At 38.1% G+C, this 23,522-nt stretch overlaps 1 protein-coding gene across 9 annotated transcripts in view; it reads left to right on the forward strand.

Annotated features, from left to right (window-relative positions):
- Nucleotides 1–23,522, forward strand: part of KMT2C (lysine methyltransferase 2C) — a 208,126-nt gene that overhangs the window by 71,461 nt on the left and 113,143 nt on the right. For all 9 annotated transcript variants that reach the window (XM_063126216.1, XM_063126206.1, XM_063126186.1 and 6 more), the window contains exons 4-6: nt 1,238–1,447; nt 5,164–5,309; nt 10,311–10,420. In XM_063126216.1, the coding sequence (XP_062982286.1) occupies nt 1,238–1,447; nt 5,164–5,309; nt 10,311–10,420 (466 nt within the window). The remainder of the gene's footprint in view (nt 1–1,237; nt 1,448–5,163; nt 5,310–10,310; nt 10,421–23,522) is intronic.

Here is a 23,522-nt window from a genome sequence, read left to right on the forward strand (position 1 = left end):
CAAAGTGAGAGAAAGAAGACCCCCTTCTTTGGCACCTAAGTTTATCTACTTTGGAATCTGGGTGTCTTCCTTTGCCCTGCACTACATGCAAATGGTAAAGGATTTAAGCTCATGTGCTCATTGCCTAACTTTACTCTAGACCTTTCAGTTTAGGATATTTAGGGCAGAATTAGTCATTGTAACTGCTCAGAAATTTTCCAAATAAGCTCGCTCTGTGAGTATCTGATTTTTTGAAAGCATGAACCAGCAGCCAACATCCATTTGATAGCTTCTTATTGTACTAAAACATTCCTTCGTGCCTCCCTCAATTTGCTAATACTATTCTAACTCAGGAAGCTTCTATTTAGCCATTGCAACTTCTCTCATGTTAATCTCCAGTCATCTTTTCATGTGTTTAATATTTTATGCAATTTGTACTTCCATTATGTACTTTTGATTGGATTATAATTGATTTGTACTTGAACTGTTTATTAATATTTAGTGTGAGCATATGTGTACGGCCATAGCTCAGTGGTGGAGCACATACTTTGCATGCAAAAAGTCCTAGGTTCAATCCCCTGGCATGCTGCTGCCAGTCAGGGTCAACAATACTGAGATGGACCAGAGGTCTGACTCAGTATAAGGAAGTGTCCTAGAGTCTTATGTGTGTATGCCTGTGTGCATGAAAGAAAATATACACTTCTTTGAGTGGGGGTAAAGGGAAGGCGGAGTCTCCTCCTAAAATAATATTTAACATCCTTAATCCCTACCCACAATGGGATGCATAACAGCTGTGCATTAGGTTTTCTACACAGTCATTTGCCCAACATGATTGTAGAGCCAATCCCACTGTGAGGCAGCGTGAAACAGCAGCTTTTGGGTATGGTTAAAACAGCCAGTAGTTGCCATTTAACCATTTTATTGTGGACAAGGGTGTCATTTTATTTTCTGTCTGAAACGGCAGAACATCTCAGCCAGGGTTTGAGTGGATGAGTATCCAAGACACTAGCAGAATAAGTCTAGGAAGTGTGGATGAATTTAGAAAGTTTGAAAAACCTTGATGTTGTGTTCCTCATTTTTATAAGATAATTATGTGAAAAGAAAAATGAAGTTGAATTTAATTTAAATCCTTAATAGTGTATTGGTTGTATTTAATATTATGTTAGATAGCAAAATCTGTGTTTGAACATAATTTTGTGTTCTGTCTTTTTATAATAGCCTTTAAATTTTTCCTCCCCTCCCCTTTCTGACTCTTTAGCAGTGAACAGCTCTGCGCCTTTTGTTACTGTGGGGAACGAAGCTCTTTGGGACAAGGAGAACTTAAACGATTCAGTCCAACACCAGGGTTTAGTGCTCCATGGAACATCCAGCCTTTAAATAAGAGTGAAACTGGTGACAGCAATGATGTTATTTGTGAGAGTACTCCAAGGCAGAACTCTGTCCTGCGCAAATCAAGAGGGCAGAAGAAGTAAGCATTTTTAACATTAACAAAATAAAACTATTTTAATTAATATTCCAGTCTTCTGTTGAGTTGTAAGTAAACATACGATCTTTGCATGCAGATTTCTGTGTATGTGTATAGAATGAAAACCATTCTAAAATGTTAGTATAGCATATGCTTGATGCCTTTCTGTTTTTTTCTAAGTGGAAGCTAAAAATCAGAGACCATATTTGTCACTTGTAAAATATAAAGAGTGCCTTTGTCAATATAAAGTGTTTCAGAGCATGTAGCCTTCCCTGACCTAGTACCCTCCAGATGTCTTTGAACTACAACTCTCAGAATTCCTGACCACTGTCCCTGCTGGCTGGGCTTATGGGAGTTGAAATCCAAAATGTTTGGAGGGCAAAAGGTTGTGCAAACCTGGGCTAGGGTGACAAAATCCAGGTGAAACAGTGGCTGCAGTTTTGGATTTGGGGGTTAGGATCCAGGTTCAGATCCCTGTTTGGCTATAAAGCTCATTAAACTAACCATGGGCATGTGACTGTCTCTGAGTTTAATATGACTGTCTCTAAGCCTAATCTACATTACAGGGTGGTTTTGAGGTTATGACTTGGTGCCTTGTTCCTCCATCAAAACATATTTGTAATTCTTAAAAATACCCTCCAATGAGATGATTACAGCCTCTTTTGTAGTAATCTCATCTTGTAGCTACTTGATACTGTTTTACAAGTTCTTGTTTATAGGTCATCAGCATTAGTGGAGCATTTCATAGTATCTGTTTTTGAGAAACTGAACAGTTGCCTGCACATTCCATATTGCCTGTTCTGGATGGGGTTGCCCTCCCTCTGAAAGATAAGGTTCGTCGTTTGGGGGTACTCTAAGATCCGTTTCTGTCACTAGAGGCTCAAGTGGCCACGGCGGCTCGGAGTGCCTTTTACCAGCATCAGCTGGTTCGCCAGCTAAGGCCTCTCCTGGACAAGGATAGCTTGGCCATGGTGGTACAGGCATTGGTAATCTCAAATTTGGATTACTGCAATGCACTCTATGTGGAGCTGCCCTTAAAGCTGCTCTGGAAGCTGGAGCTAGTGCAGAATGCTGCAGCTCAGCTGTTGTCTGGAGCTGCCCCTTTCCAGCATTTGACTTCTTCGCTGAGGGAACTGCACTGGCTGCCTATTCACTATTGGGCCAACGTTTGGTACTTACATACTAGTAACGTTTTGGTACTAGTATATAAGGATGTAAATAACGTAGGACCAAGATACCCGAGAGAGCACCTTCTCCTCTATCAACCTGCCTGGTAACAAGTCATCCGAGGGTGGTTCCACATAGACCTATCCTCCGATTGGAGTCCACCCAGGAAAGAGCCTTCAGCGTGGTAGTCCCCCTCGTATGGAATTCCTTGCTGAGGGTGGTCAGGCAGGTGGCAATTTTTTAGTCCTTTTTGGCACCTCCTGAAAATGTCATTGTTCCAGGAAGCCTTCCCTTGATGACCAGCCATGGTTCACTTTGCATTTTGCTTCTTTTAAACATTTATTATTAATGTGTTTTTATTTCATCTTAACATGTACACCACTCTGAAATTTTGAATGGTGAGCAGTATATAAATATCGTAAATAAATAAATAATATAGAAAACATGTTTATGGACATTAAATGTAAAGTGTCATAATGCTTGAAAGGTTATTTTTGTTTGGTTCATCAGTGAATAGTGCAGCAGATTTTTAAAATATAGTTGCGATTTCTAGTTTTTAACCTTAGCAGACTGCTCCTTAAGGGGCAGCTTTGCTACACTTTGGATTCTGTTGCACTAGCTGATTAGCAGAGGTTTTTGTAGCCTATGGGAAAGTGCAAAATTAATTTAGTTTGGAACAACTAACCAGCTCTGTCCCCTGAGGATGATGATGTAATCATACCCAAGTGCCATGTTGGCTGGCATCCAAGTTTAGGTACTAAAGCAATTGTTGTGTTGGAGTTTTCTGATTGGTGGCTAGTTCTGGACTGCTGCCAGTTGAAGGAAGCAGTAAAGTAGGAAATGATATAATAACAAAGAAAAGCAGCCTTTTAAAGGGACTTAAGGTGGATCGTTTTTAAGGAGAACCTGAATGTTCAAAAGTCATATATCAGATTGAAAGTTCTGCTGATACTTTTCATTTGTTGGGCTATACTTTCTTTTACTTTTCTGGTTTTATATTGATTTTCACTATACCAAGCAGGAAAGCTCAGTATTTCTATGCAAATAAATTACTAAATTGTCAGCACATCATTCGTTTTCAGTTTGACACCAGTGAGGAAAAAAAATACGTATTTTATGTAGCTCAGTTTCTTGATGTACAAGGATGGAATTTAGCCTAATATGAAACATAGAGAAAATTGCTGCTATGTCTGTATTAAAATGTTGATTCTTTAGTGAAAGTTACAGTTTTGTTTCTGTATACCTATAATTTCTGCTCACATAAATATTTTGTATGGTATAAAACTGAATGCAATTTATATGCATATTTATACATGGTGTAAACGCATGTATGCTGGGAAAATTTAAGACAAATTACTAATCTGTGAAGCTTTGAGTATTATACAATCATGGATTTGAAACCACACACCAGCTATGCATAGATAGTCTAAGGAAATTCAGAGCATAGTGTGATAGAAGTGGACAGTCAGACACATTACAAAAAAAGATTCCTGCAGATTAAATAGTTTCAAAAGAGTGGAATTTTTACATGGAAGAGCAAAAAAGTCTTCATATTTCCCATTGTCAGGGCCATAGTACATGTGTCACAAGAGATCTCCAATTATGATCAGACATACTCCCCACCCCCTAATTATTAGGCCTTTGCAGCTGCTTTGAACGTCAGGGAAATAGTCGCCTTGGAGAGGGTGTTCCAGTCTTTCTCTGTGCTCTTTCCCTGATCTAAACTATGCCATGCCCTTCCCACTGAAGCTGCTGTTAGCTTTACAGGGCGGGAAGAACAAATAGATGTGCTGTACCTGCATTTTCCCCACTCCACAGCTAATAGCTGGCATGGCGCGGGGGGAGTATGGGACGAAAGGGATAAATACCCCCTCGTTAAAGCACCACATCCTCTGTCTTCTGTGTTGCTGCAGGGGAACTATTTATTTATTTTTAGTATTTTTAACTTGCTTCTTAGCCAAAAAATGGCTCCCAGAGTGACTTATAATCAGCAAAGAAGACAGTCCCTGTCCTTAGGCTTACATTCTAAAAAAGGCACAACACAGATCTTCTTGATTATCTTGGTTGTGCTTTTATATTGTATTTTATACCATATACTTTGAATGGTTTTAACTTTTGTGAACCGCTCAGGGAGCTTCGGCTATTGGGCGTTATAAAAATGCAATAAATAAATAAACAAATAAATAATTCATTATATCTAACTTGGCTCACAGGTGTTTCAGTAACAATATAATATTTACTGTTTAAATATGGTTGTAAGCTTTCTTGTGCCCTAAAACACACTCCCCAAGTTGATCTGATACAAGAAAAATATATTTCATAAATTAGAGTTGCCCCAAAATAATCCACAGTTGTATTTATTACACACGACAAATGACGAGTTAGCAATATGAGCCAATAATGCAGAATAAAGAAGCAAGTTAAGAATGGTTAGCTTGACATACTTGAAAATCTGCAATATGTATTTATTTTTCAAAATATGTTTATAACGTGTACATAAATCCATATTATGTTAATTGCAATTACTTAACCAAACCTTGTATCCCATACAGAGAGAAGTCTCATCAAAGTATAACATCTTGTACAACTATAAGCACTCAAACTATTCCTGATGATCAGGTAGTCAAATTCTGGGATGAACTCAGAATGGTTGGCTTACCAGATGACATTGATGTCCAAGCCTTATTTGAGCCAACAGGTAGTATACTACTTCAGATATTTTTACTGAAAAGCATGTAACTCAATTAAAAACATATTTTATTGGTTATTTCAGTTCAGTGCAATTGTTGTCTTTGGGAATCTCTCTCTCTCTCTCTCTCTCTCTCTCTCTCTCTCTCTCTCTCTCTCTCTCTCTCTCTCTCTCTCTCTTTCTCAAATATGAACGTTTCTGGCTTACCGTTAGATGGCATTACTCATTCTTGCACTACATAGATTGTGAACCAGTAGAACAAATCATAGTAGAATTATATCAGTGAGTGTATATTGAAAGGTCCATCCATAAGATTGTAGTGTACATTTAAAATATTTTGTTCACGTTTCAACATAGAATTTCAAGTTATACATTGCTTAGCTCATCTGTAAATGGTTGATTTTTCTTGTAGTTTTGCTAAGTATTTTATTTATTTATTTATTGCATTTCTATACCGCCAAATAGCCGAAGCTCTCGTTAATAGCATACTAGCATACTATTAAAATAGCATACTATTTTGTATTGTGCACATATGGACATTATAAAGCTGCCTTACACTAACTGCTGGTCCACCTAGCCCAGGTATTAAGTCAGCCTTTCTCTAACTGGTGACCTCAAAATGTTTTGGAATGCAATTCCCATCTTCATAAACTATTGGCAATGCTGCATAGGAGTTGCAGTCTTAAACATCTGGAGGGCCCAGCTGCTCTAAGCTGTCAAGAAGGAGGTCTTTCTGAACCATGCTACTCAAGGTACTGCTATTTCTAATTGGAGATGCTTGGAATGGAACCTGGTATCTTCTGCATGCATATGAAATATACATTCCATGCGTATGAAAATAGTCTACCACTGAGCGTTGGCCCCTTTACAGTAATAGTGGATATTTTTTTCCAAATGAAAAATGTATGGATTCAGAACCTGCATTCCAAATCTTTTCTCTGAGGCTTTTAGGATGTGGATTATAGTCATTTTGGTGTATGAGCATTCATCATATTCATCATACATCTATTTGACGCTAATGCTTTGGTAGGCTTATTAAAATTTTCCTCAGTTTAAATTAAAAGAATTCCTGATATGATGGTTTTGAAGTGTGCCAGTTCTTCATATTACAACATCAGATTTTGAGTGATCTCACAATGCCGTAGATGCTGTGAGGTCATGAGATATTGTAATGAGATTTGTATGCTTTCCAGTTAAGAAGGAAATTTTGTACGACTTTAGGGCCCTAGAGTCTACAGAACATGAAGGCATACAGGTCCTGACCTTCCAAGATTTGAAGCCTTAGATGAAGGGCATGTGATGACCTCCTTTGAGCTTCCTTTATTCCTTCCAATAATTAAAGGATCCCAACTAAGGCACAAGTCTTCAGAATGCTGCTCACTGGCTCTGTGACTCACTGACCCTTTTCTGGCCTCACAGCCACCAGTCCAGCATTCTCAATTCACCACCATAGAACACTGTACCTTGCCTCAGGTACCTCAAGAATCCAATCCAGTTTATGAAACAGAAGAATTTTTATTTAACAATAAGTAAGTTTATGCAGTTTACAAAGCTTGTATTTTCATTTGTTATATACTTGTTTGTTTCAGTAGTTTCAGATGTAACACTGCTTACTCTGCCCACTAATCTACACTATCTCCTCCCATTCACTTTCCCCCCAAATAATAAAACACGTTGATCCTACTCTGTTTTGATCCCTTTTGCAGACAAACCCAGACTCCTCTCCCTCTACACACACACACACACACACTAACCCTCTTCTAACTCCGCCCTCTCACTGCTAACTGCCAATCCAAACCTTTGAACCACCAGCCAATCAGCATTCACTTCACATTCATTTCACTCTCTCCCCCTCCCAAGAGCATTAACTACTTACCAACCGAAGTCCAAACAACACTTACATCATAACTAGTAACAACCATTAAAACATTACAAATATATAAAATATAATTGGCAAAAAACAGTAAAACATCACATCTGGCCCTTCGGACCCTAGCTTCTTCTTTTTTTAGATTTTTTAATTAAATTTTCAAAATGCATAAACAAACAAAAGCATACAAACAAAGAATTTTCAGACCCTAGCTTCTTGAAGGGTATAAACAAATTAGAATGCATTCAGGGAAGCCCAGGGAAGATGGTCAGTACTACAGAAAACAAGTCCTATGAGGAAAGACTGATGGGACTAAGAAGAAAAGGTTGAAGGGAGACATGTTAGCACTCTTCAATTACCCGAAAGGTTGTCATATAGAAGAGGGCAAAAACTTGTTTTCTGCTGCCCCAGAGGCACGACTAGATCCAATAGGCTTAAGTTACCTGCTGCTTCTGGAAACTACCATTTCCATTCATTGTGGGGCTTCCCCCCAGAAGTGCTACATTGTAGCCACCAGTGATAGAGGCTGCGCATGTGCCTCCAGTCTCCCTGTGCTGCCTGCACAAGGCCCGAAATGGATATTACCCCTAGGTTCCCAACATAGGGGTCCACCTCTTATTCAGTCCCTTATTCTATAGAAGGTCAGTTGACTGGAGATACATCAGGTGGTACATTTTCGTTTCAGTCCATGGTTAGACATCAAGCTACTTTGAACCCTTGGTTTTGCGGTTAGGCCCGTTATAAATTATGTGTTTCTGACAAACAAAATCCTAGTTTATGAGTCCACAAGCATTATGAATGGCTTGAAATGTGTGACTATGGGGCATTGGTGTGGAAATAGGTTCCATAGTGTGGAAATACCGTATTTCTTCGATTCTAAGATGCACTTTTCCCCCCATATAAACATCTCTAAAAACGGGGTGCGTCTTAGAATCAAGGGAGTGATTATTGTTCTTAGAATCAAACCTTTTTTCTGTTGGTGGTACTGAAATTAGTGTGCATCTTACAATCGATGGTGCCTTACAATCGAAGAAATTTGGTAGGTTCTATAGTGAGGGCTTTGATGTGGCAAAAGAAACCATATAAGTCTATGCCAAGCCATGTACACGAGAAGCCTACTAAAATATTCTACTGGTGACAACTCATACCACCTGTCTTAGACTGCATTAGTAATGTAGGGAATCCATGTTGTTAAAAGGGTGAAGAGGAACAAAAAACATTGCTTTCCATACATTGTAGGCCTGTGAGGGATAATAGGAAAGTGTTTGCTGAACTGATCAAAATAATTTGACATCGCTGGTAGCATTGGGCATAGAAATAGCCAATGCACGAACTCTCTGGGACTTTCAATAGACTCGTGGTATAAACAACTGTGGAACATAGCATTCTGAGAAAAATGCAAGCCCATTCATCTAAAGCAGGGGTTCCCAATCTGTTTTTGACCCATGGGCACATTTGGGAATTTTAAAAACTGCTATTGACACCACCAGAAAATGTCTAATCAGTGGATTGCTGTTTTGGCATCTATTTGTCATATCTATGGATCTTAGGCTGTCTTATTTAGCAAAAACTTTTGTTTTGTGTCTACTGGACACTGCAACATCTCTTTAAGAAGGGATTGTTTAATTCATCCAATTGCTGGCAGTGCAATACAGCTGATGCTTCTTTTAAACATATGTTTTGGCAATGCCCAGTAGTTGCTTCTTTGGGGGGGAAGTTAATTACACACAGATAAATTTTATATGGGAACTTTCTTTAATATTCTCTGATGTATACACTCCTTTAAATGATCTACCTGTTTCATGGAAATTAAGAAACAGTCAGCGTCAATTAATTCTGTGCACCCTTTTGACAGCTGAAATACTGATATTGTAACATTGGAAGGATAAACACTCACCTCCTATAATCCAATGGATTGAGAACCTTACAATATATTAACAGGTGGCATCACAAAATCATAGGAGAGTTGGAAAGGGTCTATAAGGCCATCTAGTCCAACCTCCTGCTCAATGCAGGAATCCATATATAGACACCACCTTCAAATGGAGATTTATTTGAATGTTTGGTCTGCATTTGTTGAAGCCTATATATAATTACTAGAAAATTGTATGTGTTTCATACACATCCGTGCACATATATTAAAAAAATTGAAAAAATAATACAATTTTGCAGGGCCCATGTTAGTGACCCCTGATATAAAGCAACCTTTGAGTCCTCAGATGATGATGGACTACAAGTTATCAGGGATGATGGGAGTTGTAGTCCAACAATATCTATGGACCTATGGTTGGGACAGGCTCATCTAAGTAAAATTGCAAACAAATAAGGTCTATGAAATATGTTGCTATTTGTCAATAGAAACAGCACTTATTTGAAACCACCAGCTGTCCTAGAACACTGTGGAATGACATCTTGTGATGCAGAATGAGATAATGAGATTAACACCTAGCATTCTTCTACATCACTTATGTATAAGCTTGATAATTTTGCTGTAGTATACGTTCCTGTATTGTACTGTTCTATAGTTTTACAATTTAAAAAAATCTGCAGTCTCCACTTGTCATTTAACATAAATGCTTCAGTTTCCCCTCCAGCAGACACTATTGGCTGAAGTGAAAATTTATTTATTAAAATCATGTATTATATCACTACTAACGTATACAGTACCCAAAGCTGTTTACGAAGAGTGTATTGGAGGTGGTGGAGAATTAAAAACAACAACAGAATTTAATATTTACATAACATAACAGGATGAGATTGCAGTTAAATTGAGTGAATGGAAAAACCCATTTTTGGGTGCAGAATTGTATCTCTCCTAAAACTTTCGATCTAAGTATAAAATTCCCTTTTTTTAAAAAATGCATCCTTGGAGAAAAAAATACTTTTATCTTATTATTAAGATATGTTATTTTGCTATAAGTGGTTGTTCACTAAATGTTGCAAACATTTACTTAGAAACTGTGATTTAAAGTTCTTATTAAGTTAAAGAAAAATAGCGCATTCCCTGTTCGTATACTTGTTTTGCTATTAGAATCTGTTCTATTTTTTAATTTATCTTCCCTCTCTGAAGCAGTAAGTTACATTTCCTTTGGCAAAAGCTGTAAAACTAATCCATTTATTTGTTGATCATCATGTGTTAGGTTACTGCTGGGCTCATCACCGCTGTGCGGAATGGTCACTGGGAGTTTGCCAGACTGAAGAGCAGCTACCAGTGAATGTGGACAAAGCTGTTATCTCAGGGAGCACAAAAGTGAGTTCAAAGTAACTAAAATTATGTGCCTTTTAAACGCTTTCCAATCATCATTCTAGTAAAGGAAATGTTGTAACACAAAACACATCACTTATAGTCCAGGAACAACAAACCACAACACTAATACAATTGTTTAGAACTAAGCAAAAAGAAATGGTCTAGAACCAAAGAAAGTGTTAGCTTATGGGAAAGTGTTTCAAGGATCTCAAAGGGTTCACAAGTGTCACTCTCCCCTACCATGATGAAGTTACAGTATATACAAATAATTGTAATTTATCCATAAAGATATTTAGTCCTATTTTCCCCATATAATCTTGTGGTTTGTTGTGTTGGGGTTTGTTGTTCCTGGGCTGTGTGTGCAGATGCTGTGTTGGTTTTCTCTTACCTTAATGTTTTTAATTTGAAAACTAATTAACTATTTACTTTCTTACTGCTTAAAGCATATGTTGGTTATTTGGGGGGTTTAACAGTGATCTTCATTTTAACAAATAAGATATCTATTTCACTTCAGTGTTTGTGGGGATTGCATTAATGAAGCTTGCATGAGATTATATTTTTTTGCTGAACTAGTTTACAAATATTCTTGATCAAGTTTCCCCCTTATTTGGCATATACCTCTCAACAGGGCTACAGCTAGGTTAAAACTCAAGAGTATAGTCCACATCTGTTTCTCTAAATTACGGTAGTTCAATTTCTCCTGATATCCAAGCTTGAATAACCAGTTTTGGAACCATGCCAAATTTTCTTTACGCATACAACATGCGTTCTTTTTATATCATGTGCCAGAGGGCTGTTTATCGACTTTCACTTTAATCTCGCCTTTGATAGTTTTCACAAATAGCATGTTTTCCTCCCAATATCTGTGCTGTTGGGTTTGGAGATTTTTTTTTTTTTTTTTGGTTTTATTTTGCGTAAGTGAATTACTGGTATATGGTATCATATAACATATCTGTGTTGAAAAACAAAATAGCTGCTTACATTTTTGGAATTTGTGCATGGAAATGTGACACTTAGCTGGAATATACATAGAAACTTGTTTCAAGTTGTAAGTCAAAATTTTGTAATGTATGAAGTTGAATGTGGTTCTGGAAGTCTTTTTTATAAAAACCTTCTAGTGGTGATGCTTAAAAAAGAAAAGAAAACTCTTAATCAAAGTTTTTGCTCTTTGTGTGTGTACTATTTTTTTTTAAGAGACAGGAGAAAAAGGATGGTTCTTTCTCTGAGAATACGTCCAAATTCATGTATGTATATATTTTTCAAGATTTATTCTCTGCCTTTCAATCAAATTATCTTTATGTAGAACAGATTCCAACAGTAACAACCTAGCAGCTCTTGTTCCTCTGGCTGGTGACTGTAATTGCAAGAAGCTATTAGAGGTGCAATGCAAGTAAAAAAATTTAAGTGGGTTAAACCCACTAGGGAAGAACTATTGGACCTTTTAACTATTGGACCTGGATAGGCAACGTTTTGCTCTCCAGAAGATTTGGTCTAAATCTCCCACCAGCCCCAGGCAGCATGACTAATGGTCAAGGATTATGTAAGTTATACTCAAACTTAGAGGAGAACTTCGGAAACAATACTGAGCTACATGAGCCAATGGTTGACTTAAGGAAGCTTCCTATATTTCTTATGTAAAGCACATGAGAGCTATCCATTGAATCCTCACTGGAGGATTAGCTGAAACTTCCTTTGGATACAGTTACTTGATTTGAATCAGTCCTTTGGATTTCTTCACAACTTTGATAGATTTTTTTTCTTTTTTCTTCCCCACTTTTACTAAAAATAATTTTCATTTTGCACTTTTTCATTCTCATTTGGTGCCCAGAAGTCAAATCTTTTGACATGTGACTTTAAGTCGCCAGTGGTGTCATTATTCTTTGCTCTATCAATATCAGTGATTAGTCAGGGCCTGTTTAGAGGAGTGGTTTTTGTGTTCTTCTGTTTTCGGGGCCACTGATGCTGTGACAGGGGAAGGAACCCCATCCTCATGACTGATACTTGTGAACCCTCTCAACAGATGTGCTCCCAGACCACAGGGAATCAGGTTCCATGTTCCAGTACCATATGAATTGAGGCATACAGTTCTACTTCAAAAGGAAGCATTGTTTAGCAGTTAACATATTATGCATTTTTTAAAATCTAGTTGAATAGCTCCACTATAATTTTCCAGTGGCTTCATTCAGAGTATTCCACTTTTCTAAGGGATATACTGTGCTTCTCTTGCTAATCAAGATGATTGGCCAACCCATAGTGCCCTGCTCCAGGGAAGTTTGTGATGACTAAAGATACTGTTGTTTTCTGTTTAGTGTTAAAATGTTAATGAATAGTGTGGTGTGTTTTTCCCCAGAGCGAGTCTGTTAAATTACTTCTGAGGCTGGGGAGGTCCTTTATTTCTATGCTTTTCTACCACCTGATGCCAAGAATTTAGCAGATGGCTTGTACTTCAAAAATGCTTGGTAAAACATCATGTGCATACCATAAATGAGGCTTATTTAATAAGAAAAATAACACTTCATTTTGTTTAATCAGTTTAGTTTTTAGAAGATGTCTATGACACTAAATAAGGATTTCTATCCTTAAATTACTTACTCTTGGGTAATTCCATTGAGAATACAGCTGAGCACTAGCCATCTGTTTAGTACTGCATGTAGAGTCCCAATCCAGCAATGGAAACTCAGCATGGATTACTGTTTTGCACACTGAGGGCCCAATCCAAGAGTCATGTGCATATCACTCTTGCTGAAAGGTGTCTCGGTTCAATTGAGTAATACTTGCTACAGACTGATCAGAATCCATCAAGCTGCATGTCTGTAAAAAAATTATATGAGAGTCAGCACTCAAATCAGTTTTAGTCTCATAAGAATATGAGGAGTCATGCTAGATTCTATTTATCTAAAATTATTTCTAGGCTGCCTTCAAGGGTAGAACGGAAGATTAAACCAAAGGCCAAACTATTCCAGCAGTCTGTTCCCACACTTCTTATATATTTACATTTTTGTATTCTTCATCTTAATAAATTATATTAGCAATATGCTCCTCTTAATCCTTTTTTTGGATCCCTTATTGTCTGCTTGCTTTATTTTATTGCTCTCTTTGTTTGGGCAACACTTCTGTTTTTCTGAAGAAACCTTATTTTTTTAATAGGTTCCTTGACACTTCTTTTGATTTGTGTTGGTGACCTCTTTGGGCTTGGTGGTATCTTTCCTGACATGCAGTATATATTCTATATCAACAATGCCTGTTGGTTCCTTATTATTTTAACTCATTTTTTAATGAGTTGGGCCACCATTACTCTTTCAGATGTGCTTGAAGAATGTAGCACCATTGTAGATTAATTCACCTAACTGGCTGTCACTGTAGGGTGACAGTGTTGAACCCTTAGCCATGTACTTGCTTGCCTATTTTACAGGTGCTAGTAGCATGGGATTGTTTCTTTCCAAGAAATGTTGGCTCTATCCACCAAGAGGAAAACTAGTTTTGTTTTGACCAACCATTCTTTTGTCTTTACTGAAGTGCTGCTGCTGATTTCCTAGTACAGTGCCAAAGGAATGTCCTGTAGGAAATATTCTGTATGAATGCACTCTTGGCAGGGAAGCAGAGGCAGTTCTGTAAGAGTTTTCACTTGGTTTTCTTTTTTTAAACTTCAGTGCTATGAAAAAGGGCCCTGCCTTGAACTCTATGTTTTGTGTGTCAGGGTCTTAGAATGAAGGAAGAGAGGCTGTTGCGACAAAGAAATTTCAAAGAGGGTTTGATGCTGAATGAAATCAGAAGTACAACAGATGCTTGAAAGCCTAAATGCTTTGGAAAAAGACAAAATGGACAAAGGCATCCGGAGAGAAGCTGACAGAGAAGGCGCATACAGATATAAAAGCCTGAAAGCTCCATCAGAGCCTATATTCCTGAAGGGAGTTTCACTGTAGGCTTCTTTTATACAGTAGCACTCAGTAAAGCTGTTTTCTGAGAGCCCTGAATTAACATACTATTGGTTCTAAGAATGTTTTTATTCCTTTTTGCATAATTGAGTAGGAAACATTTTAAAATATAGTGGCGAAAATAAGACATTACTTTTTCCTTGAAGTTGGTGGAGGCTGTTGCCCTGGAGTTGGGGATTGAGTTGTTACACACAAAGACCCTAGTTTCATAGCCTTTTGTTCTTGCCTGTTTTTCTAGCACAGGTGTTTCAGGAACCCTGCCAATTTTAATATAAGCCCAGACTACGCTCCAGTGTGATAGTAGTTGCTTGGGGTCATGTTTCATCAGGGCTTGGTCTGGATTGCTGGGTCTCTCAAACATTCCCTGCTTTGGGTATATCTGGTGTATTTTAAAATTAAATTTATAGAATTGATATGTGTGATTGGTTTATCCTGTTGTCTGTTGGGAGATTTGTTGTTTGTTTGTTTTGACCCACAATGGCTTCTTTGGCCGAAATAAACAAAGCATGGTCTGCAGAGTGGGTTATTTAATTATTTAACCCATCATGAGTTATGTTGTGTGGCGATCACAATGGGTTATTTTGGTCACCTACAGAGTTGCTTGGCAAGAGTGGTCAAAACCACTGCTGCCGCTCTCTATTTGGCAGATGTTTCATGCTCTGCCTAGCAACTGATTGCGCTCACAGCTCAAGCCCATCCTAACCCTTCCTGTGGCACTGTACTCTGCAACCTCTCCAAGTGTCAAACACCATCTCGGATGACAGCAGTTGCACCATGTGGTCATTTTGCCTTGTGTGCATCCTTTCCAGGAGATCCTGTGTATGAAGTTTTATCCTGCCCCTACAAACTTCCATGGAATGATAGCCGCCACCCTCTTTTTTGTGAAAAGGTACTTTGTCAGTGTGCAGAATCTTCAATAGGCCTCGTGGCTTTGTCAGTGTGCAGAGTCTTCAATAGGCCTCGTTTGCATCCCTACTAGGGAAGACTGTGTATGAGGTTTGGTCCTGATCCTACAAACTTCCAAGGGCTTATTTGCTCCACCCCTTTTTGGTGGATCCAGGGTTTTTGCTCCTTTGTGTGTAATTATGCAAGGTTGTGGTGGTGCATTGGGTACCTCCTGATTAGGGGAGGCTGTGTATGAAGTTTGGTCCCAATCCTGCATGCATCCAATGCTTAAGTGCCATCACCACACCACCCCTGTCGGGTTGATGCTTGAAACACTAAATTAACCTCTCCTGTCTCATTGGGATATTGTGGAAAGTTTAAACAGTCTGTCATGATGTTGTCAACGGCTGAAAGATGTGTGTATGAGTGGAGAGTGTGTATGTGTATGTATAAACATGGATGGACCGAGTGAGTGTGTCTGTATGAATAGGGAGTGTGTGAGTGTGCATGGGTCAGGGGTTGCATACCAGCAGCGGGGTGGCCTCACCCACTTTGCGTGTATGCACCCACCAAAGTCCTATCCTAGAGCCAATGTGGCCTTCGGGCCAATTTTTTTTCCATACCCCTGCTATACCCCCCACTTACCTGGGCCTTAGCTCTGGGTGGCAGAATTGTACTATGTGTTGAGTTGAGTTCTGGTTCTGTCAGGTCCATGTCATCAATCAGGTTCTTTTGTTTATCCAAATAAAACAAACCACTTGTGCAAAAAGATGACAGTTTATTAATAGAAAATGGATGCAGTACATATACATGCAGAGAAAGTTGGCACCTCCTTCCAGCTAATCAGGCTTTCATAGCTGGGTGTCTTATCGGGGGCGGGACATGATAGATGGAAGTTGTCCCTTTGAGCCAAAGCAGGTTCTCCAGATCAGTTGTGGAGTTCTTCCTGAAGCGAGGCCTGGAGAACCTGCTTTGGCTCAAAGAGACAGCTTACATTGATTTCAATCGAACCCAAGCAAGTACTTAATCTTGATCTAACTCAAAATGTGTTAATTGGAAAGAAATTATGATGATGATGATGTGTAGTTTATATTTAACACCAAAGAAAGCAAATTTCTTCTTCTTCTTCTTCTTCTTCTTCTTCTTCTTCTTCTTCTTCTTCTTCTTCTTCTTCTTCTTCTTCTTCGCAATAGTTCTATACTTCTCATTTGCACAAATCCTGAAGCAGTTTTCAACAACATCATACAGCAATCCAATAAATAAACAACAGTCCAATGTTAGAGATTGTTCAGGACAGCTCATGGTTTGGGGAAAAAGAGTTGAGGCCTGACATACTGCAAAGGGGGTGGGACTATTCCACAAAGTGAACATTAGAGGAGGTCCACCCTTGTGTCACCACCCAATGGAAATCCATAGGCCATGGCATAGACAACAGGGCCTTCCCTGAAGATTATAGCGCCTTGAGAGATTGATATTCCTTGAAGTAACCTGATTCTGAGTTCTATAGGACTTAGTATACTAATACCAACAGCTTAAATCTAGGTCATTAGCAGACTGGCAGCCAGTGTAGATCCTCTAGCACAGGCATAATATATGCATGGTAAGGCACCTGAGTCAATAACTTTTCCATTGAATTCTGCACTAGCTGCAGCTTCTGAACCATCCGTAAAGGCAGCTTCACATAGAGTGCATTATAGTAATTACTTGTTGGAGATGTGGTTTAATAGCAGAAGATTATTTACATATGTGTTTGACATGTCTTATAATTCAGATGTTCTACGCTCACAGTCTAGGCTCATGTTAAATAGGTCATTATGACAATAATCAATTAAGTTAATATCATTTGAACTTAAAGTCATGTTGCTTCAAAGTACCCAACTGAGTATATTAAAAACATGGCATCTAATTATCTCTACCTTATTCAGTTGTAAAATTGGTAAGACCAAAGAACTGGAAACCTAACCCACCCACTTGTAAAGATAAGTAATATATGACAAAAGTATGTGAGATAGTTAGATTAAGAGATGGAAGACAGTATGAGGGACAATTTGTAGAAGAATGGTATCTTCTTTTTTTGAAGCCTAAGTATAATATCGATACTAGTTACATGCATTTTTGATACTCTAAATGTAAACTCGTAACATTTTATGTTCTTATCATTTGTGGTTTCACCTTTTCAGAATGGATTTTTTCATATTTTATAATAACCATAACATTTAATTGCCATATTTATAATTGCTGACATTCCCACAACGAAGATGGGTTTTGATAGTAGGAACATACATTGAGGAAATGAGTTAAGGGATCAGCTCTAGTTCTCAAGGGTAGAACCGTGGAATAGGGAGGGAACATAGCTCAGTGTGATAGAGCACATGTTTTGCTTGCAGAACATCCCAGGTTCGATCCCCAACTTCTCCAGGTAGGGTAAGGAAAAAATCCTGCCTAAAGCCCTGGAGATTCAACTGCCAGTCAGTGTCGACCATACAGGACTAAGTGGATCAATGGTCTGACTCACTGTAAGGCAGATTCCTATGTTCCCGTCAATTAAGGAAGAATTGTTGCTATCACTCAAGGGCATACAGCTCTGTGAAGGCTGATCAGATGCCCACATTTGAGTCCACACGTTCTTAGTAGTGTTACCATTTTGGTTCACATTGTGCTAGAGGAGCAAATCCTGAATCAGTTGATGTTATTGATGTGGGTTTCTTATTCCAATATTGTAGTTCAGTTATTTGGCCTCCAGAAAGGCTTACAGTAGCATTCTCTAGTGACTATATTCGTGTATTTACTGATTGTAAACTATAAATTAAATTTTGGTGACAATATGTGACTTTTAATATTAAGGTGATGTAATCATCTAAATACTATAAAATATTCAATATTGTATTATGTCTAAGGCAGTGTCTCCTGTACTCTCTGATATTTTTCAGTGATTTTTTTTCTGTCTTTTTAGAAAGTCTTTTGTTGTATTGCAAATGTGAACCAACAGCTGTGGAAACTGATAAGCAGTAAAACTAGCTGTGCATAAAGTTGTGTTATATGCACAATAAACACGGAGAAACTAATTTTCTCTAATTACTTACAAATAGGTCTTAATATAATCATAGTAATATAAGATAAAATATTTGGAAACAGGTCACTTTTTATCACTTTTTGTTCAACTGTAAACATTTTAACTTGAGGAATGCAAAGAATAATTCCACCTTCCGTAGCAGCAAAGGTTTTTATTGAAAGTGATGTAGCAAACTGATTGATTCATATTGTGAGAGATGAACTGGAAATCCTCACCTTAGCTCAATAGTGAACTCATTGAGTGGCTTCATGTTAGTAATAAGGGCTTCTGGCAGGATTTCCTTGGGCAAGCATTCCAAAGACAGAGCCTCCACTCAAAAGCTCTTTCTTCAATCACCTCCCACTGAATTGCAGATGGCAGGGTAACCCAGAGAATAGCCTTAGTTGACTAACTTGTTAGATGGGTGAATTGATATGGGAGAAGGTGGTCCAATAAATATTTCGGTCATTTAAATCTAAGGCTAAAAATTTAAATTGACCTTGAACACCTACTGGGATTCAGTGGAGTTGTTTCACTACAGGAAAAATATGATCTCTTCAACCAAAGATATACATGTGGATCTGTACTTACAAATGTCTCAGTAAACCTACACCAATATGTGTGCATGTGGGTTGGCTTATTCACATACAGTGAGACCCGATGCAGACTTACATGAGGAAGACAGACTTTTTGATGTCTTCTTTTTGCTCAGCAGTATCAGCACCCAATGCAGCTTTGTGTGCACTGAGCAGCTCTACTATATGCTCACAACATTTTTCATGTGGGCAATAGAATCAGAACAATTGTATTATTGTTAGTTCTGTATATATTTAAAATGCATTTGTGGAGTTAATTGTAGTAAGAGATCTATTTTGATGTTTTAGACAAAATAATTACTTTGATTGGATTGTGCATTTATTACATCAAGATTGTACCCTGGGCATCTTGAAAATGTTTGCTCCCTGTCAGATGTATGATGGATACGTCTCCTAGAAAAGGTCGGACCTGGCAGCAGTGTTCACTCATCTGAAAAACAAAAAGGTCAGAGTACTTGGGAAGCTGGTAAAGTAGAGTTAGAAGCCAGACACTGCATACCAGTGTAAGGGGCACATGATCACATTCTCTTAATTTTATTTGGACCGGTTACATACATTAACATTGGCAGTTCATTTATTTTGTCTGCTGCTAAAATGTCAACCTTATTAAGCACTCTGTGGTAATTCTATCCACTTCATTTCACTTTTTTAATTGGACAAAATCAAGGTTGTAGTATTACTACCTCCCTTCATCATGGGTCCTAGCATTAAATTGCTGACCACAGCTGAAGTGTCTGGAACCTGGCATTATATGTCTAAAATAATTAAGCAACATAGCCTTTAGTAAATGGAAAGAAAATTGTTTTGTTTTGCTTACATCAGTGCTAGACTTGGAAACAACTGAAGCTACTTTATCTTGGTTATTTATGAAAAAAGTTATTCACTGGATCATTGTCTTTCCACTGCCCCAAATTCTTTTGCAAAAAAATTGAAATTGATCCGGGCTGAGCAGATCTTTAGGAGAAGAGAGTTGTTTAACAGCGAAGCAGTTTGTTCTTCATGTTAGTTGTAAAGATTATCTCCGTTAATGTAGGATTTTACATATTACATTTTGCCTACATGGGTATCAGCAAAAACCTAGTACACAGCCACATTTGTCTATTTTGGTGAGTTTATAGGTGTTGGAAAGTTGTGACATAGGATGAGCCAGAAGAGAATAGATCTTCCTAAATAGATGGATTTGCTTAAAATTCACAAACTAGTTTTGCCAGATTAATTAATAAATTATTACGTTTATATCCCGCTTTTCCCCCCTTGCAAAGAACCCAAAGTGGTTTACATGGTCCTCTTCCTCTTCCTCTTCTTCCATTTTATTCTCACAGCAACTCTGTGAGGTAAATTAGGCTGTGAATCGGTAACTGGCCCAAAGTCACCTAGTGAACTTCATGGCCGACTGGGGACTAGAACCCAGATGGCCTGAGTCCAACACTCCAACTACACTGACTCTCTTAATATAAATGCATAAACCTTTGATAACACAGTAAAATAAAAGATTAAAAGATTGCATTTATTAGCTGAAAACTGTGAATTAAATACTGAGTTCTTAAAATTATGCTTAATTCTGTAATTTTAAGCAAGAAGCCTGTAAGAACAAATGTGCATAAGCAATTTCATATGTTTCTGATTTATGATATTTTCTACAACCAAAACAAAGTAAAACCAACCAAACCAAAAAACTTCTACAACCAAACCAAAAAACTGGGAAACAGAAGCTCAGTCTAGAAAAGATGGAGCTTCTGTTGGTAAGTGGTAAAATGTATTGGGGTAACTGGTATTCAGCTGCTGTTGTATAGGAACAGAAAGATGAGGTTTTTCGATTTAGCTCTGCTGATGGATGTTCAAGTAAATGCCTAAAAAGCTTTTCGTTGGTTTGCTAGCTTGATCTTGCCACATGGTAACAGTGTTTTGGTAATGTTTGGGTTTAGATTACTACAGTTTTGGGTACATGCCTTTGAAAATTGTCCAGAAACTTCAACTGGTACAGAACACATCAACCAGCTTGTTTAAAGAGGCTTGTAGGTCTGATTGTATTCCACAAATGTTTAAGGACTTGCACTTCCTATGAGTTTGTCTCTAGGCACAATTCATAGTGCTGTATCTAACCTTTAAAGCCAGAAATACCTGGTATCTTAGGGACTGCCTATTTCCATCCAACAATGCCCATGTGTTAGAATCCTACACTAAGGCATTGTTCCATGAGCCTCCACGGAGGTAAGATCAGGCAAACAGGACGTTTTTCTTTGGTGGCAATGAGACTATGGAATGCCTCCCTAGCTTTGTGTGTTTGGCAACAAGTGACAGTGAACTGTAGTGGATTTCCCCCTTCATTATTTTTACACACGTTAAATAGACACAGGGGTTTTTGGGGGGGATGCTGGGATTTGTGCAAATGGGATCTCCCCCCTCCCCCATTATTTAAATTTGAGCAAATGAGTCATAATTATATATATGTGGACTTGCAAATGCACACTTGGGTAAGTCTACCTGTCTGGTATGAAATTCCGCAGAGACATGTTCCCTTTGTAAATCCTTGTCTGATTCATCCTCTCCATGCACTACTTCATTTAATCCAGCAGAACCATTGGTCTGTCCAATTTAAAAAATGTATTTCCAGGCCCTTTGGCAGCACTTGAAATTATGTCTCTTTCTTTCTCTGGATTCTGCTGTTTTCTAAAACTATATGCTTGCTTCTGTTCCATTGCTATTGTGTATAATGGTTTTTAAAGAAATTTCTTGAGCAACTTTGGAGGCCTTTGTTGTGGCAGGATAGTTGTACATTGATGGTGCTATATAAATAAATAATAATAATAATAAAACAACTAACTTGAATACTGAAGTGAGCTATTTAAGTTTGCAGGTCTTAATATACTAAAGGAAGCTAAAGACTCAAAAACACATCTTTGAGAAAATCCCTTAAGAGAGCAATCCTATGGCCCCTAGACAACATCTGGGGGGACGTAGGATATTTTGGATTCCTGGATCCAAGGTCATTGACAGCATTCTGACCTCAGATCTAGAATCTGCGTTCTCATCCACTGCCCCACACAGCCGGCATGGAGAGGACCTTGCCAGCTGCCTTTTCTGAGGTTGCAAAGGGGGGAAAGCAAGTGTGTGGGTGGGGAGAAGAGGGTCTAGGTTACACTGTATCTCCAGGCCTCTTCAGCCTCCTTCCTTTGCCGTCTGCAGTGCTCCAGCTAGATGGGCAGAAACACCCATCTAGCTAAAATGCAGTCGGAGGCACAGAGGCCACAAATCGCCTTTGCTGTGCCTCCCACTCTGCATTGGTTAGTCGAAACCCTCCAAGTTCAGAAGCTTACGAGCATCGAGGGCACAATCAATAGGACTGTGCCCAAAAAGGATCAAAATGTTTCCATTAACCTTTAGATGCAATGGTATAGTACTTAGTCGCATAAACTGATAGTATTTGAAAGAGTGCCAATGCATGCCAAATAATGGGTAAGTATGTTGGAGGATAATATTGTGGTTCTTCCATTTAGTAGTTTTAATAGCACTATAATTAAGAGCTATGGAAACATTATAGATATATAAGCCATTTAAAAATTGATCATCTATAATTTCTAACAATTGAACAATTTGTATTACAAGAGAAATGATTATTAGTTTGGAATGCAAAGTTAACTGAATGCAAAATTAAGAAACAGATGGAGAAGCGTTATTATGGTTTGTTTTACTCCTGGGTGAGGGGATCATGTGCGGTTGTAAAAATGTCATTGCACTTCATAAACCAGGAAGCAAATAGAATTTGCAGTTCTGCACATCTGCTCGGGGACATAGTTAAAGGGTTAGAAGAATCAATGTTTTCAAATAAGTATATTTATCAAAAGGATATAATTTACTTAACAGTTATGGCTCTGCTAAGTATCAGGCTTAATGTTCTTTGGAATTCAGTACAAAACATTGGCAAATAAAGACAGCTGAATAGGACTACTCTTATTATATGTTCAAAGCTTATACAGCAATTAAATTGTTCAAATTTCTAGGTTGTCAAATAAGGGAACTTTATACAATGGAAAGATAGTAGAAAGTGGGCGTGGGAGAAACAGGCATTGTGTTTTCCCCCTTTCTCCATTTGTAGATCTAAAATACAAAGGGATAAGAAATGCTTGAGAGAGAGAGAGAAATATTCTTTTGGAGAAGTAGAAAGAATTTGTTTGACTAATGTGGTCAAATTGAGCAAACCAGGAGCAGCAAGCCATTAAATTTACATAGCTTTTATTAAGTTAGAAATTAATGTTTCAAGCTAATCATTTTTAACATTTGTTGTCTAATTGCTTTATAAGGGCTCAATATAAACAAATTAGCTGTAAGAGTTAGTTTATGAAAAATCTGTACCATTTGTAGAACTCAATTTCAGAATGGAATTAAGGAAGGAATTTAGCATTAAGGTGCTGACTGCGAGAATAGAGATATGCAAGCAAAAGAAGAGCTCAGTAGAGTGAAAGGGAAGTTTCCCCAAAGGGTAGTAGATAACAGGATTTTCCGTCTCTAGAAGAGTTCTGCTGTATGGTATTTCTATCATTTTTCACTTAACCATATTCCTTAATTCTCCATAGCAGGACGGGGTGAGAAGAAAGATGCCCTCTGCCTCTCCTCCTTCCCACCCCAGCCACACTTTA

Source organism: Elgaria multicarinata, chromosome 1 (assembly GCF_023053635.1).
Source record: "Elgaria multicarinata webbii isolate HBS135686 ecotype San Diego chromosome 1, rElgMul1.1.pri, whole genome shotgun sequence".
Lineage (NCBI taxonomy): Eukaryota > Metazoa > Chordata > Lepidosauria > Squamata > Anguidae > Elgaria > Elgaria multicarinata.